The sequence below is a fragment of the Solea solea genome, chromosome 14 (genome assembly GCF_958295425.1).
Source record: "Solea solea chromosome 14, fSolSol10.1, whole genome shotgun sequence".
In the NCBI taxonomy this organism is placed as follows: Eukaryota; Metazoa; Chordata; class Actinopteri; order Pleuronectiformes; family Soleidae; genus Solea; species Solea solea.
The window spans coordinates 8,604,167-8,622,250 of record NC_081147.1 but is presented as its reverse complement, the minus strand read 5'-3'; the positions used below and the strand labels follow the sequence as shown (position 1 = coordinate 8,622,250).

At 41.2% G+C, this 18,084-nt stretch overlaps 1 protein-coding gene across 7 annotated transcripts in view; it reads left to right on the top strand.

Moving 5' to 3' along the window:
• ablim3 (actin binding LIM protein family, member 3) overlaps positions 1–18,084 on the top strand; it is a 51,049-nt gene that overhangs the window by 19,010 nt on the left and 13,955 nt on the right. For all 7 annotated transcript variants that reach the window (XM_058650024.1, XM_058650023.1, XM_058650022.1 and 4 more), the window contains exons 3-9: positions 4,470–4,653; positions 9,235–9,350; positions 12,171–12,297; positions 12,395–12,488; positions 15,708–15,795; positions 15,905–15,963; positions 16,078–16,149. In XM_058650024.1, the coding sequence (XP_058506007.1) occupies positions 4,470–4,653; positions 9,235–9,350; positions 12,171–12,297; positions 12,395–12,488; positions 15,708–15,795; positions 15,905–15,963; positions 16,078–16,149 (740 nt within the window). The remainder of the gene's footprint in view (positions 1–4,469; positions 4,654–9,234; positions 9,351–12,170; positions 12,298–12,394; positions 12,489–15,707; positions 15,796–15,904; positions 15,964–16,077; positions 16,150–18,084) is intronic.

The window sequence follows — 18,084 nt, the reverse complement described above, 5'->3', positions numbered from 1 at the left end:
TGTGGGAGCTGAGATTGTTTTGTTTTTAAGTGAGGGCCCATTGATCTTTTATTATGCCATTAAGTCAATATGCTCCTCTCATAAACAGTTTGAGATTAAATGAACTCCTTTGAAGGGTTTATGTGTGTGTGTGTGTGTGTGTGTGTGTGTGTCTGTAAATGTGTGTGTGTGTGTGTGTCTTTGAACTCTCAGCCTGCCAGTGAATACTGAAAACTGCTGGAACCTGTGCAGCCTGTGGTTCTAGTCTGACCATATAATGACAGTATGCAGCCATTTATTAGCAGTATATACTGTATCGTTCACTTTTAATGTCAGGTTTGTTGAAACTTAGGCTAGGTTGAGCTTTATCATTTGCAATATGGAAAATATTCTTTGGCCCTACAAGATTATAAATTAGAAAAACATCCAAAAACAAAAGGGAAAAATTTTATTTTTAGGCCACAACTGTTCAGTTTAACACCAAGTGTATCGCAGACGACACGTTTGCACAAGTGCAGTTTGCATTACTGGAATAAGGTGACGGTTTGTGAAGTCAGAAACTTTCCATGGGTTCTGAAAGCTGTTCTGAAAACCAACATGGTTATTACGGTAATTTCACTCAGGCTGTTGAAGGACGCCAGAAAATCTGTTTTTGTCACCAGAGAGGAGAGAGTTGGAAAAATGTGTGTACGGTACATAGTTTCCAGTTTTTTTGACACAAAGACTCAAACAAATGTTTTTTACTGTTAAATTTCAAATTTAACACACAATCAGGTGTTCATTTGCAACTGCAGTGATTTTCTAAATACAACTTTGTTTTCTTAATTTTTAATTATTAATACACTATTTTTACATGCAGTAAATTGTAATTAACTGCCGGGTATTGAAAGATATTCCTCGGAAAATGGGCAAAAGAAAATTTTTTCAGATATTTGAATTTCGCTCGGCCGTGGGAGGTCTCAGTGATGCATCAGTGTGTATGACGAAAATCACGTTGGCCCTCCTGGAGCCCATTGTAATGAAATGAATTTGAAAAAAAGAATCTCAACATGTAAGTCTATGAGAGCGCCTAGGGCAATTTTCAATCTGGCTGAAATCGCCCCAAGGGGGCGGGGCTACAGGTTTTTTGGGTGGGATAGTAATGTAATGTAATAATAGTGAAACTCTGGATGCTGAACGTCACAGTTCAGGCTGCTGATTGGACAATATTGTTAAGACTTTATCTCTGTTTTTGTGTGCACTATCGCCTACTATGGTCCAGCCTCCCCTGGTTAAAGGGTTAAGTCAAGTCAACTTTATTTCTAGAGCACCTTTAAAAACAATCAAGCTTGACCAAAGTGCTTTAAAGAGTTAAAGGCACAGCAACATAACAGGTAAAACACATACAATCAATAAAAACATGTAAAACAAGTAAAACAGTAAAAGAGTAACATAATGAAATAGTAAAAAGGTCAATTCTAGATAGAAGTGCCAAGGAGAAGAGCTGGGTTTTAAAATTCTTCAATGGTGGGGGCAGACTTAATTTCCATGTTAACCTCATGATTACCAGTTTTTACAAAATTTTTACTTGCTGCGATATCATTAGTAACTGCTGTTTTCAGGGAAAATAGGATAATTGTCTACTGAAAACACAACGTTCCTCACTAATACACTGGATTATATTTCATGAACCATGCACAGTTGTGTTACTTTTATCAAAGTTATGGTGTTAAAATGGCTTTTGGCACTTCTGTTGTAAATAAGGAAATGATGATGATAATATAATTGTTTCCTGGTTATGAATGTGGTTTGGTTAAGGCACAAAAAGCCAGGTTAGGCTGAGGGAAAGGCCATGTTTGTTTTGTCATAGCATCAATGTCCTCTCCATAAAAACACATCTGGTGTCATTTCCTCATTAACACAGAAATCCGCAATAAATCTTCCAACATTTGTTGTCGAACTGGTCTCGAAATGTGGTCTGCTGCTTGTCTGCTTTGTTTTGCAATGTCTCGCCTTGTTAAATGCCGGAACTACACCCTCTATTCCCTCTCACATGTTTGTGACTTAAGTTAAGTCAAAAACACAATGCAATGTAACTGTAACGTGTACAGTTGGGTTGGAATGTAATTGTTGGGAAATATAAGTCTGGGAAATTAATTGATAATTAGTCATCTATAGTTATATATTTACTTTTACAGTAAACATATTATGTCTTCACTCCTATGGTTCCAGTATACATGCTAAACTAAGCTAACCAGCTGTTGGATGAAATGAAGACACATGTTTCCCTTTTGACAGCACTGGTCAGCTGGTGCATCATTACAATGTGATGTGTTACTGTACATGGTAGTTGTAGGTTACATGATAATCACTGTAGCTGTTTAATTACAGTGCCGGTGTCACTGCAGGGCTGTAATCACTGCGCCAACACATCAAAGTGCCGAGTGCAGCAGCAGTCGCAGTTTACTTTCTCTTGTTTCTGGTACAGATATCATCAGTCGCTTTAAGTTCGTCCTAAACAAACGTGGCTGTTTACGTCGGGGGCGGGCAATTAGTTTTCCCAAGGGGCCACATGAGACAGAAAATGTGCAATTATGCTCAATATTAATATAATCTCTTTAGAAAAAAGCATAAAATGTTACAATTTTGACAAGCTGCAACTGGTAAGAACAAAGGTCACGATTGTACAATAGAAAATGTGTATGCCATGTTTTCAATAAAGATTGAATACAAATTGAAATCCTTAAACACGGCAACCTGTTCCTCACAAACTAAACACACAGCTTTGTTCTTTAGCATGAGCTAACATCTTAGAGGAGAGTCATGTATCTTCGTAAATTGAGAAAAAAAAGTTTGCTTCAAAATAAATAATGTTAACTTTTTCACATTTATTTACTAATTTCCAATAAACCTTAACAAGTGCCTGTTAGTGCAAATCAGTTATAAATAATCAGCCAATAACATGACAGAAACACCAAACCGTTAGTGACACCACCTACAAGAATCTGAACTTCCAATGTGAAGCCTTGAGATTTAGGATTTAGCCAGCGAATATGTTACTACATTAAAGGCATTTTGATCATTTGAAAAAGTGTCCTTGAGTTTTTCCTTTGACTTAGTTTGGCTCGTGCCATGTTAAGGTTTTCAACCGGAAATTGACACAAAACCAAATGTCAGTCACACTGGTGTCCACTCATATGTGCGGTATTTAATCTTTTCCTCTAAATGAGAACTTAATATATAATTTGACATGATGGTCTTTTGAAGAAGACCTTAAACCGGCAACTGAGACCATTAATTACTGATTTTATAATTCAAGTGAGAAGTAGACAAAGACTTTCATTCAAACTAAGATCTATTCACAAACCCAGTGACTATTCAGTACACTCTTACTCATGGTTTATCGTCATCTGGCAAACTGGAAGATTGTGTCTACTTTTTATGTACGATCTGTGGTTCAAACCAAGCGTCAGAAAGGTGATTTAAGTGACTTTGAATGTGACATGGTTGTTGGTGCAAGATAAGCTGAGACTTTTACACAAAACCATCTTGGTTTGGTCCAAATACGAGAAAATACACAGTTGTCTGTCCCATATATTGTCTGGGTGACAATGTCATGTTGATGCCAGAGGTCAGTTACAACCGAAGCATGAAGAATACCATTTCTCAGTGCACAACATGTCAAACCTTAAACCACATGGGCTTCAGTAGCAGAAGACCACACCAGGTGCCACTCCTGCCACTTCATAAATTGTCATGTGTACCTAATAAAGTGACCATAGCAAGTGTGTGTGTGTGTGTACATATATCATAATTTGCATTTGTTTTAAAAGGTGTATGACCTTCATCCCTGCTGTTTACGTCTGTGTGACCGTTCGCAGCCTTTTACCGAGCCGAAGGTTTAATAACTGCCGACTCTTCCTGTGTGTAACCGCGGAGACGAGGTAGAAACCAGAGAGCAGTGACCACACTGTCCACTGATCCGTGAAAACGCCTCTTAGCTATACTGTTACACTCTGTGGAATTCACTCACAGTTGCACAGCAAGTGCTGAAGCCCACATTGTCTGCTTAGGATACAATATAGAGACACACAAATGTCTTCCTTATTGGTGTGTGATGAGTGTGTCCATGATGCTCTGGTGACGCTGACGACCTGTCACACTGTTTAGCACAAAATGACTTTTCTAGTCATTATGTCATTATATTCTCATCAGAGCAAATTGTGTCACCACTGTCTGGAGCTGAACAACGTCCCCGGCAGCTTTAGTACAAGAGTGAAGACATGACATGAACATAAACCCAGAGCAAACAGACACACGCAGATAACAGTGAGGGAGTTAGAAACACAAGTGTTTTCAGACTAAATGTAATGTGCTGAGATTATTCAGTGATGTCACTGAATCGTAATTTTAGAGTGCATGTTAAATATAATTGATCATTTATGACACCCACAGGTTATGTTTTCAGTGTCCTAATCTGTGGCTTTCTTTCCCCTGTGTTCTCTCCACAGTGTGTAACTGTGATCTTGCACAATCTGGCTTCTTCCATAAGAAGGGCGAGTACATCTGCACGGCAGACTACCAGCGTCTGTACGGCACACGCTGCGACCGCTGTGACAGCTTCATCACAGGGGAGGTGGTCTCTGCTCTGGGACGCACGTACCATCCCAAGTGCTTTGTCTGCAGCGTTTGCAGGTACACGCACACGCACACATGTACACGCACACACACACACATGCACACGCACGCACGGACACACACACACGCACACACACACACACACTCTGGCATAGCATTCATACTGAGACAGTCGTAGACATAATGCATTCCCTTGTCCCTTACCTTAACCTTAACCTCACAATTCAAATCTTAGCCCTAAACTTAACCAGTTCTTCAGAAATTAGGTTCTGCCTCATCAGGACCAAAAACCTGGTCCTAATTAAAAAATATGTCTCCTGTGAAAAGTCTGTAGCTGACTTTGCTCGGACTTTGCAGACAAAAGCCAGATGTTAGTCGGTGTTATGGTGTTTTGACCAGTGGAAAAGGAGCTGCAGTATCTACTGTGTGTATTGTTTATGCTCTAGGGCAGAATCATTTAGGGAAAATATCTATCTATCTTGTGATTTTTCTCACTGATATTGTTAGTGTGAGTTGAGTTGCAACACAACTTTTTGAGTAAAGTTTCAGTTCAATATTCACTGTAATGAGCATTACCACACATCACCAGCAAAACATTAACTATATTCTCTATATTCCACTAAAATGATGAAAACGCCATGTATGAGTTAAATTTTTTGAATTTTCATAGAAAAGGTGTCAAACTTCGACCCCAATCAATGACATGTGACATGCACATGTGGCCGAGGCACAGCTGCCAGTGAGGTGATAGAATATACAGACTATTTTTTTTATAGTCACAATAAGACATTCTTGTTTAGTGTTTAAAATACAGTTGTCCATGTTAATTACAATTTATTTCTGCCTTTTTCTGCATCATATATATGTTTTATTGTGAAGTGTACGTCATTCGATAATAAACAAGCACTTTTACTTTGAAATTCTGTGAAATATCATTATGAATATCTTTCTCAGCTCACATTTTAGTTAGAGCCATCAAAAATAGAAGAATTCAATTGCAGCAATTTACTAATTCAACTGCAATTTCAGTTTAAAAAAACAATTAGTTGTTTAGCTGTTTCCATATCCTTCCTTCACCAGTGTTGTTTCGTACTGTGAGGGAGTATGAAAGTCACAGTTCATCATTGGCCTGTTAGAGCACAGTCTGAGAGAAACGCTCAGTCCGTCGTTTTGCTCAGTTCAGACACGATTCCAGGATAAGACAGCTGACCTTGTGTTTCACGCTGTGTGATTCAGCAGAAGTAGGCCATCCCTCCTCTGACCTCATCAGCACTAATGTTAAGCAGCTCCTGAATGAACCAAGAGTCTGTATCCCCATGGCTCATCTTTCTATTTCATCATTTCACTTCCCTTGTTGTTACCTCTTGGTCTTTCATGTTTCATTAAAGTTGTTTTTCCTTGTACATGTATGTGTGGTATGTGGGGACACCTGTCTCTCTTCATGTCTGTTGTGTTGTGTTTTGGTGTTTTGAGGGTTTGTTGTGTCATAGGAATGATCTTTCCGTCCCTCCCTGCAGGAGAGTAGAGGTATTTGTCTGTTGTCATGTACCTGATTGACACTGGCTGGTAAACACAGTCTTACCCAGCAGCCGTTGGCAAGAGAACTGAACTGACACTAAATGAGACAGTCAGTGGAGCAGTCATGGCACAGTAACGTGTGTGTGTGTGTGTGTGTGTGTGTCAGCATATGTGGAAAAGACATGGAGCGGCCGAAGGGTGAATCTCTTGAATCTCTTCTTCCCTGCTCTGACAGCCCTGTGCCACATTGCTCACAGTCTGTTCTTGTGCTGCCTCATGTTTTTCTTTCATCCTCCCCTCCTGTCTTTCTTCTCCTGCCCCGCTCATCCTCTTCATTATCCTCATTATTGGCCATCATCAAACTGCACTTAATTATCTTCTGCGTTCCATCTCCGTCCCTAATGTCATCATCATCTCTCTTCCTCTTTGTTGTCATGGCCTTAGCTCTGATGAAGGCGGATAGTGAGCCTTACTATTCTTTTTGTTTTTTAAAAGCAAAACTACAGGATTTTAAATGTGAGCTATGGAGGTGTTCTTACAAACATCAAACACAAAAGTCATGTCTATGGTAAAAAAAACGTCCTAGTCGCTACAAACGAGCCGGTGTAAATGTCTCATCACTGACGCTCAGCCGTGCTGTTTCAGACCAAAACCACACCTGCAGAACCCGGTCTGTCTTGTGATTGGCCAGTTACCTGGAAGTGACATAATTGGCACATCAGCTCTCAGATCAGCAGCTCCCCCTCTGGAAAGGCAGATGCACCGCTAGCAATTCTCAAATTTAACATTGAGTAATGCCGTAATCCCTTATGCTTTTGATCCGGAGTCTGACCCAGAGTCAGAAAGTGAAAGACTGCTGTAGGACGCCTGTAGCTTGGATAACGTTGTGGTTACCAAGATGATAAACACACATGCAAATGAAACACGAGCGTAGCGTGTAGCCGGCTATCGCTAATGCTAAACGACAAAACACAAAGACAGTTATATACGTATTGTTAGCACTGCTCCTTCCTTTAGGTGAAGATTTTGTCAGGGAAGTCTGTAGACAAATAGCTGGTCATTGTGTGTTAATTGCTCGGCTATATAGACCATTTTAATTTGTTCATCTACACTGTAAATAAAAACACTATTAGAGAATTTCAGTTTTACATAATTATCGTGTTTCCTTGTTCTAATTGTTCATTTTGAAGAATTTATGTATAACTGGGCCTGAAACCGCAACTGCTGGTCAGGTACCAGCTATAAGACCATGGCAGCGAGAGTGTTATTTTAGATGTTCATCATGACAGTGTAGGCAAAGAAGGGCCGCACACGAGTAAACATCGGATTGGCTCTTTCCGAATAATGAGAATTGGAAAACACAGAAGCATGCAAAACAGATGCTGACAGGCATGGACATGGCTCCATGGCTTGTGTTCGCCAGCTCCGTTGAAAACAAATGCATATGGCCAGGGCAGGTGGGAGCATCAGTGGTGAGGTTTTACGACCATGAATGGATGGATATTTATTTATCTCCCCTACAGTATGACACTGTAGGGGAGAGAAAAGGGCTAAAAAAGCCACCAGACTTGCACAGTTCCTCTTTAAAAAGAGGCAGTGGATCAAAGCCACTGGGTATATCACTAAACCCAGAAATAGCTTTATGTCTGTGACCATTAAAAAACATGCATTAAATATGTAAACAGTGTACATTTTTAAAGCGCTGAGAAAGGCTGACAAGGTAAAAGAGGGAGTGAGAGCAACACATGGGTAAAGACAAGGTCAGACCAACGCACTTCTTTGCATTGTGTGCCTTTAATTTGAGCTTTAGACTGTGACGCACTGTCACGCTTGGAAGCCGTTGCTTTCTGTGTTAACTTCACTGACCAAAATGCTTAAAATGAAATCATAAAAAAACGATTGCAAAATTGCAAATAACTCGGGTGAATTTTGATGCATCCTCACGTTCCACATTTTTCTTGACATGATTAAGCAAATAAATTATAATTACCAAAAAAAATAAATAATAATAATAGGTGGAGTCAGCATCTAGCAATGATGACATCAGTCATTATATCTGACTTTTGTCCATATGATGTTACAGTATGTTATATATGCATAGATTAAACTAAAATACAACTTCAGGAAACATTTGTTCTGTATAAAGCCTCTTAGTTTTATCAGAATCCCAAGAGATTTGTCGCCGTTTTATATGCAAAACCTCTAACTGTTCCCTCTAACGGAGTTTGTCCTCAATCAAAATCACCTAAAAACATGTTGATAACAGAGCTTCATTTTTATTGTGACGTTTAATTATAGAGACTCAAAAGGAGAAAATCCCGAGTATTAAATCAGTCGTTTCCCTCTGCTTACACACATGCAGACAGACAGTCTTTATAAGACTTGCACAGGTCTTCACCCGTGCTCGTCTGTGTACATCCGTCAGTGTGTACACTAATGTACTGCACTCCTGTGTGTTGTCTGCTCGCTCTGCTGGAGACTGGAGCCTCCCTCTGGGTCTTGGCTCCAGCTCTCGGCCTCAGTGGGGATAAAAGGATTACCACCATCTATGTCTTTTAAACAGCCTTCCCTAAGCCTTTTAGCTCCACGTCCATTCTCACCCTCCCCAGTCATGAAGAAATCAATCTGTCTTTTCAAAAGAGCAGAAGGGAAGAAGGGGGGGGGGGGGGGGTTTCGATGGTAAATTTAATTTTGCTCTGCTGTCAGGTTGTCTGACTGTCTGCATGTGTGTGCATTTAATGTAGTTTTAAAGCACTGAGGAAAACTGTGAGCAGTTAAGAGCCATATGCAGTCCACACACTCTCCCTAATAACTTTTAATTGTCACCCAGTGAGCCAGTTTTCTTTTTTAGATGCCTTTGGCAGCGTCACATTATCGGCTCTTTAATCACAGAGCAGCCACTTGCTCCTGCAACAGTCCCTATCCTATTAAACCCAAGCAAATGTACTGTCAGGTTCATAGAGGATAACACACTGTATTCAGCGCGTGTCAGCAGGATTACGGCCTGTCTGACTGTCACCCAATCATGTTTCTGTCGGCACGCGTCTGTCTTTTCACGTGTGTACACTTGGACGTAATGTAAACACACAAGTTTTCTAATTCTCTTCTCTTCTTCCTCAGTAAACCCTTCCCCATCGGAGACAGAGTGACGTTCAGCGGAAAGGACTGCGTGTGCCAGCAGTGCTCGCACAAACTCGTCAAGTCAAATGAACCGATCAAGATCCACGGGCCCAGCCGTAAGTCTCGCATCTGTCCATTTTATTTAGGGCCACCAGGCGTTCACTGTGCACTGAGTCTAATGCAATATGTCCATGAGGCCCATTTAGCTCATTGAGCTAATCAAGTGTCTGTCAGATCAGTAGTCTGACCTGTCGAGCTGATCTGCCAGCTGAGAATTATGCAACACAAACAGACGCATCATTTTTTTTCATCACTGTCAACTTAGTCAGCATCTGGTGCTTTCACCGCACATCTGGCCTCATCTCCGCACATACATTCTCTTCCCCTTTACAGTATGAAGCTGGAAAATGACAAATCATCATTTCACAACAGAGCCATAGTGATGGATAGTGAATCATTTGCTAAGTGTGGCACATAGACAGCAGGCTGCCGCTCACTGGCTGTGCGGTAATAACAGATGGCAGAGAGGCTGTGAATAAGTGTCCTCCCCAGATCGTTCCATTCAGGAGAATAAAATCCAAAGCGCTCCCCAGGTACATGTTCATCACTCTGTCTTATGAGGAGGAACTCTGTGAGACAGGACGCCGAGTGCAGACACTTAAAGTAATGCACTGGCTGTAACACTGTGTTCCTCCATAATTTTGCCAAACAAGCAGAATGTAGCTACAAGCCCCGTGTAGAAAAGTGGTGAAGGTACAAAATGATTATTTAAAGGGATTTGAAGTCGAGGAGCAGACGCTGGAATATGAACTCCCCTTTCAGAAAAGTTGGGAGACTTTTTCAAATTGCAATAAAAACTAAGATCTATGATCTTTAATGTGTTGAATCACTTAAACCTTTATTTAATAGGTAAATGCACAAACCTAATTATATTATGCAAATATATATATGTATATATAAAGAAAGAGAATGTAATGCTTGCAAAAAATTTCAAAGGGGGCAGGTTACAAGGCTGAAAAGGTTACATGATTGTTCTGGAAGGTTTAACACTTATGTATAAAATGAGCAACTCGTCACTTTGTCCTGTACCTCATGAGAGAACTGTCGGTCAGTTTGTGCCAGGATCAGACGAAACCATATGTTTGTCTTTCACAAAGGTCACCATGTCAGATTATCAATCACAGTGGCACAGATTATTGCCGTGTTTTATTCGGGGGAGACTGACAACACTCCAAGCATGACCCTGACCAATCATCGTTCACAGCGCGGCTCGAGTTCATAGGTCATCGGGAAGCGAGGCAAGGAGTTTGTCAATCACTGGGTGATGCTTGTGGACTCTGTCATGGTAGACCCTTGAGGAGATGTCAAAGAGGCAGAGGTACTGTTGTCACTACTCCACCTGACAGCAGCAGCACAATCCCTTTTGCCAGACTTCCCGTCAGGTGTCGCGGAGCGGAGTTACAGTATGTTGCAGATGTTCATAATCGGGTCTCACGACCAAATTGTTCTGGATTCATGTCAGACAAAGTGAGGCATTTCAACATCTACAGGAATATGATACAAGTACATACTTACAGTAAAGAATCTTACAGTAAATATGAGTGTGTGTCTGAAAACAGGGAATTGTTGTGGATATCAAATGCCATTTACTGCAGCCAATTGTGCTGAATGTGTTGGCTTATGTGGAAGAGTCAGCGTTATTAGTAACTCACAGTTTGACATGAGAGTCCTGACAACAGCCTGCCCTTTGTTGTTGTGTTCTTCTCACCACAACCTTCGCCTGCGCCTGCGGAATCAACTGATGAATGGGAGAGCGTGGTCGGGAACTGGCGGAATTTATACTCACTCGGACGCAGAATTCATGAATAAATTAAGACTTAATCAATTTAAATGCTCTTGAGTGCATGACACTGTGATATATATATATATATATATATATATATGTGCATTCGTCAAATAATATAAATGAAGTGAACAAGGAACACAGATGCAGAACTAAAACTGGGAAAGGTATTTTTCATTTCACAAGCCCTTAAACTGAGGTTTGCTGTAACTCTGCTCTGTCACTTAAGATAATGAACGATAAATTAAATGCTACTTCATAATGTCTCAGTAGTAGTGTCTCATCGACTCACACTCATATCGACTCACACTATCTCCGCTGAATGAAGATTTATTTTGACTGAACAAAGTAAAGCCATTATTCTGTTTTTTAAACGGTTTGTCTTGGCTGACAGGGCAGAGTGAAGTGGTCCCTCGGGGCTGCAGGCTCCTCTCGGGGGCAGTGACATGGTCAGAAAAGGTTGAGCTGAGCCAAACATCCTCCAAATGGAAACAAATGGAGCATTTGGACAGTTGGCAATTGTGCATCATTGTGCAGCCTCTTCACTGTCCGACATGGTCAATAACACCAGCTGGGGCATCTTTCTGGGGGAAGAGTGTGTGTGTATACTGTACATATTTGTTGCCTCTTAAGGACCTTTTCTGTCCTAAACACTGACCTTGTCAGGACCAGTAGTCCTCAAGGAGACCAAAACCTGGCCCTAATGAGGCAGGACCTTGTTTCTGAGGAAGATTTTCTCATGTGAGATTAGAATTGTGGTTGTGGTTAAGGTTAGGGTTTTATGGGAGGGAGTTTTTTGCCATTATTTTACCCTGGGGCTGTTGCAGTGACTGCCTGCACTCGGTCATGTTTAACTGTGCTTACAGTTGAGAGAACTCACAGCTTTGCATTAGACCTGCTATTGATCAATGAGTTTTCTGTGCCATTGGGGTAGAAGACTACACTTCTACAGCACAGCAGCTGTAGGAAGAAGTACTTTCACACCACAGTTCACTTGATTACACCTAGTTCTACTGCTTCTGTTTTTCTGCTTGCATCCGTTCAACATTTGGTCTTGATCCTCTTTATCACACGCTCACCTTTGTATCTCCAGACTGTGCTGGATGTGGAGCCGAGATCAAGCAGGGTCAGTCTCTCCTGGCGCTGGAGAAACAGTGGCACGTCAGCTGCTTCCGATGTCGGACCTGCAACATGGTCCTCACAGGGGAATACATCAGCAAGTGAGTGTGTGCTGGAGAAACAAGGCACAGATTCAACTCCTCCAAATGAGTTAAACTGCATATTACACATGACTCATGTCTATTTTCCATATTCCAGAGATGGAGTGCCGTACTGCGAGGCAGATTACCACGCCCAGTATGGGGTGAAATGTGAGACCTGCAACAGATACATCAGTGGACGCGTTCTGGAGGTGAGAATTGGAGCCAGATTTCAACATGAGATGATGCAAAGAGAGATTTATAAATCTCTCTTGTGACTGAGAGCAAATAGCCTTATCAGAAACGAGCAGTTTCATTTTATTTTCAGCTCAGTTTAAGCCCCGCTGTGTTTTCAGGAGTGAGAGACGTACGATTTGGGGGTGGATTTTTTTTTCCCCTGCTTTGGTGAATCAGAATCAGTTTAACTGTGGTGTGTTAGCATGGTCAAACAGAGGATCATATATACACCATTATCAGAACATGGGTCTACCTGCAAAAAGACATTAAACCACAACCGTGTGAAAGAGGTGCGATGGAAAGTGAGTTTTAAAAACAAACAGCGTGAAGAGTTATGCAGTTATAAAAAGACAGAGTTGCTCTCACACTGAAGTAACCTCACAGAGAGGTGGAGAGAGGAGAGGAGAGCGAGCTGAGACGATGCTGAGGTGGACAAACGGAAAAGAAGTGAAGGGAAAATAATGAGGGGAGCGATAAAGTGCTGATGCTAATTAAATGTTTTGGATGAGTCTCTGGAGGGCGTCTTCTGTCAACTGGGTCCAGGGGAAAAGGAGCAGGCGTAGTAAAACTGTGCCAGACAGACAGAAGCACGCACACACACACTCACACACACACACACACACACACACACACAGGGCCTCATTTTCCCTGTGCTCCCTTTGCTTGTCAGAAAGTCTGGTGTAAAGTGCTTTGTTCTTGACTGTCTGCCTCTCTGGACTATTTATAGACATGGGGACATATCAGCCTTTATCTGAGAGTCTCTCTCTCTCTCTGTCACTCTTCTCTGTCTGTGTATGCTGTTCTGATTTCCTGTCAAATGTTGATATCACATGAAAGAGCTTCTTTAGTGCAGCATGTGAGTTCACAGACCGGAGGATTCACCACCCAGACATAAACATGTTGCACATGAATTTAATGTTCACATGTTGAGTCTGGCACTTGATATTAATGTAGTTTTTAGGTCACATGACACTGTAAATAGGTTTTTAGTCACCTTTTCTTCATAACATCCAGCATTAGGCCCTCGGTGCTGCCTGTTTGGTTCCTAATTTTCAGTGTAATGACAGATAGCTAAGATGAATTTCTATAAATATTCATACTAATCAAAGATAGTGAAAATCATTAGTGAATTATTTTTCGATGTATTATAGACTTAGCAATTTATTTAGTTGTTGTTGTTGATGATGCACAATTTGAACATTTTATGTTTCATCAAAAAAAAAGGTAATGAAATGTCCCCCTTAGTATTCAGAATCCATAATGTAAATCTAAGTTTTCTAATGTATTTACAAATACACTTAGTAGAATAAGGTATTTGAGGGGAAAAGAAGTCAGAGGTCAAATTATTATTCATTCAGAAAAAAAACAGTCAGAGAGTGGTCAGCGAGCGGTCAGAGAGCAGTAGAGAATATACAGTTATTAGTCATAGTCCTGCGCTGTATGAGATCACCCATATGTTATAACTACACTTACACTCTGTACCGGCCCTTAAGAGCAGTGATGCTCTCATAATTATCTAAATCACAATATCACCGAATACATTATCCAAATTTTGTGAAAATGAAATGTAAGATGCAAAAAGGATCATTTGCACCAACTTTTTTACCATATTGATCTTATAACTTGTTTCTCCAGCCCCCATAATATTATTACAAAATAATATTCATAAAGTTGAAACCACTATATCTTCTATTTATCAATGACTCATCAATAAATCGACTTGTCGCTGTAGCTCTACGTGGTGTTGATGTTCTTGTGTGCAGATGCAGGATCTTACAGTCATTTATTTTCAGCGTCTCATGTAATTTAAGTGCAGAAATACGGTGGCCGACACACTGCAACGACCCAAACGACCCGGTGTTTTGGGAATTCGCAGCATGTGAATATGCAGCTCGTTTTTCCTCCTGCATGTGTTTGCCCCGGTCGGCCACCGGACAAAAACCTTAACATAAAGTGTCCTTAGAGAGAACAGTACATGTCCTCAGCTACACTCTTCTTTCCTGAACATCCAGACTACTCTGTGTGTGTGTGTGTGGTTGTGTTGCTCCACAGTCTCTCTCCTCAGTCCAGAGCCAAACGTTGTTCCATTCATGAACCGTTTTAGAGAAGACGAAAAGTGAGGAGGCATAAAACCGTCTTTTCTTTAGTTCCACTCCTTTTCTTCTCTTCTTCTCTCTTCACTTCACTTCCCTAATTGCCAATAAATATAGCAGCCTATTACTGTCAATGGGGAGAATAGGAGCCTCATTAGAAATGGTAACAGCAGCCACTGAGCTGATCGCTTAAGACCGGATTCGGTAAATACACTGCTGCTCGGAAAAGCAGGAGACAGAAATGCTGCGTCCTCTCCTGGTTTACCTTTCAGGGTAACCTGAGAGCAGGGATAAGTAAAAATGCAGCTTAGACACAATGAAAAGTGTAGTTTTTGTTTTTATGAAAAAGCATGAAAAGTCACAGCAGTGTAAAATAACATTCTCCCACCATCACTACCACCGCTGCACTCAGACACACATGGCGGGCGTGTGGAGATGAAACCGCTCAGGTGTCCTTGACACGGACCGTATGTCAGCAGTGCTTCTATAAATAGACCTTCTCTAATGGTGTGTCAGGGAAAGCTGAGGTGATGGGACAGGGAACCACACCTCGGTCATCAGACATGTGAGCGACATCACATGTCTGAGAACTGGACGGCGGGTGTCTGGGTGTCCATTTGTTTGTGTTGTGCTCCCCTGAGTGTCTCTGACTGTCCAAGGACGTGCATTTCACTCATGTGCCCTTCACTTACAAGACCACCTACTTCCATCTTCCCCCGTGTGTCTCTCACACACACACACACACGCACACACACACACACACACACACATGTTCTCCATGTGACTGACCTGCAGGTTTCTTTGCTCTAATTATAGCTAATGGGTGGTAGCCGCTATCATGTGAGTGCTGCATGATGACAAAACTACTACATTATACACATATACATTATGAGGTGGACATGTGATATAAAGAGGGAAACATATGGCCTGAGGTGGAGACACAATTTGCAGTGAACATTTAGTTTCTGGAAACACTTTTATATTAAGAATAGATATTCAGTTACATCTTTTATTCTCTCTCCTCTCCTCTCCTCTCCTCTCCTCTCCTCTCCTCTCCTCTCCTCTCCTCTCCTCTCCTCTCCTCTTCTCTTCTCTCCTCAGGCAGGAGGGAAGCACTATCATCCGACCTGTGCCCGCTGTGTCCGCTGTAACATGATGTTCAAAGAGGGAGAGGAAATGTACCTGACAGGTGAAACTTGATGCCAACACATCCACATCTTACACACACACACACACAGACATGCTGTAGAATACAGTTGTCAATGTATGCATGACATGACACCATGTCTCCTCTTCAGGATGTGAGGTGTGGCACCCATTATGCAAGCAGGCTGCCAGGGCGGAGAGGAGACTCAGGGTGAGGCAGAGTTTGAAATGCAAAAAGTCAAAATAAATTGAAAACAGCATTGTTTTTTTATCGCTATGTTCTTTCCTCCCCCTCCTCTACTTTGTGTGTTTTTATGTCTCACAGCATAGACGCCTGTCAGAGACCTCCATCTCTCCACCAGGCTCCTCAGTGGGCTCTCCCAGCAGGGTTATATGTGTAAGTGACCTATGAGTCTGCCACTACCACGATCTTCCCTTAAAGCTTTAGTCCGTAATTGATTTGGAAAACACTTTTTATCTTATTTATTGAAATATTCTACACGTCCTTATAGCCATCAATAAATACCACTTTCTGGGGAAAAAAGAAAATTTAAATATGGGTCACACAGCGGTGTGAACACGCACACACACACTTTAGTTTTGTCTTTATAACTTTATAAAATGAAACTTTCTGCCTAAAAGTCCGTCCTATAAAATGAAATATGAATATAAATTTCATAAAAATGAAAAACAAGAATGGTATATAAACTTAAGAGTTAGAAGGATCATATATAGATACATTTATGTGGCTCTGGGTTGTAGTGTGGATGGATCAGTCTGTGACTGAATGAGCTGAATGAGCTCCTGGCTGATGTGCTAACTCTCAGATAGTTCCTAAATCATTAGCATCACAGTCAGTACTTTATACCCAAAGCTGTGCCATTCACACCAGTATCAACATGATGTAGTCCTTGTCAACAAAGCTGTCTTTCCTCCACCTGACTTCAGGCAGTGTGTGTTCTGTGTGTTTTGAGGACAGGGTGGGATTTGTCTGCCACATCGGTTGCAGTGCAGCCGGCTACCCTGTAAACTTTTCACCCACTGCAGCAGATTCTTTTATCGATGGCTATCTGGACGTGAAGAGGATTATAACATAATGACGTGTTTTAGAAACAGATTTCTGCACCGGGGAAACAAACACACAACACACACTGTGTGAAGACACCAACCTAAAAGGCTCCTCACTCCCTTGGCCTGTTCACTTGTCTGTGTCCTCTCTGCTCTGTTGTTATCAGTGGTGTGTTGGGGGTCAAGCTGATATGGGAATTTATAGAATGATTTAATGTAAACAGCTGTTTCGACAACCAACACATTAGTCTCCATCTTGTTCTCCCCGTTTCTCCGATACTGTGAAACCAAGATCAGTCTCATATCCAAAAAGAGATGAAGATTTGTAAATTAAAATTTAATGTAATCTTGGTGTCAGACCGTCCTTCAGTCCTGCACTCTTGGTCCAGACTGAGAATTCTTAAAGTCAATTTCACACTACATGATTTTCAGAGTCGAAGTCGCTGTGCATCCCACATTACTCGATGTTTTTGTAGTCGCTGTGAGTTCATACTACAGTACGTGAGCATTTTCAGACCGAGAAATTTAGCTGGACAAGACATTTTCTACAGCCAGTAAGCAGCAGGTGATGACACATTTAAAACCAGGCACATCAAAAAGTGCTTTAAAATAATAAAAGAGCTCGACCTCAGCAGAATCTGGTATGCTAGCAATAATGTTTTCCAATTTGTTATAAAAATATATAAAATAAAAAGTGCATCAAAACAAAAACTTTTGTTTCTCTTTAAAATAAAAAATAAATGAAATAAATGTTTGTAATATTTGAGGGAAAGTGAAAAGTGTTTCTAGAGTGACCACTGGCTGGGCCATGAAGAGGTTGCTTTTGGGCCACATGTGGCCCACGAGCCACCATATGAATAAAGGCAGGTACGACATGGTCAGTCCAGGCATAATTAGCTTGCAATCACATCTACAGCGTGAACACTAAACCTTTATTTTAGTGAGGATGTGTGATTGTTTTTTATGTTGTATTCATCTTTTTTATTCAGCCTTTTTTTAGCCACTATCACCGTGCCCTGGTTTCTGATTGGCTGGTTTGGCCTGAATCAAATTTCCAGCTTGCATCAGACAGACATGGGCAGGTCTCAGTCAGCCTCGTCTTTGAATAGTTCACTCCAAGCGACTGCTGATCACGTGATGATGAAGAGCAATTAGACAAGACATGACGAGTCTTGCAAGACGTGACTGGGTTATCGGGTTGGAAATTGTGTAGTGTGAACTGTAGGCTTAACAAGATCTAATTGGATTTCCATAAAATGTTGTT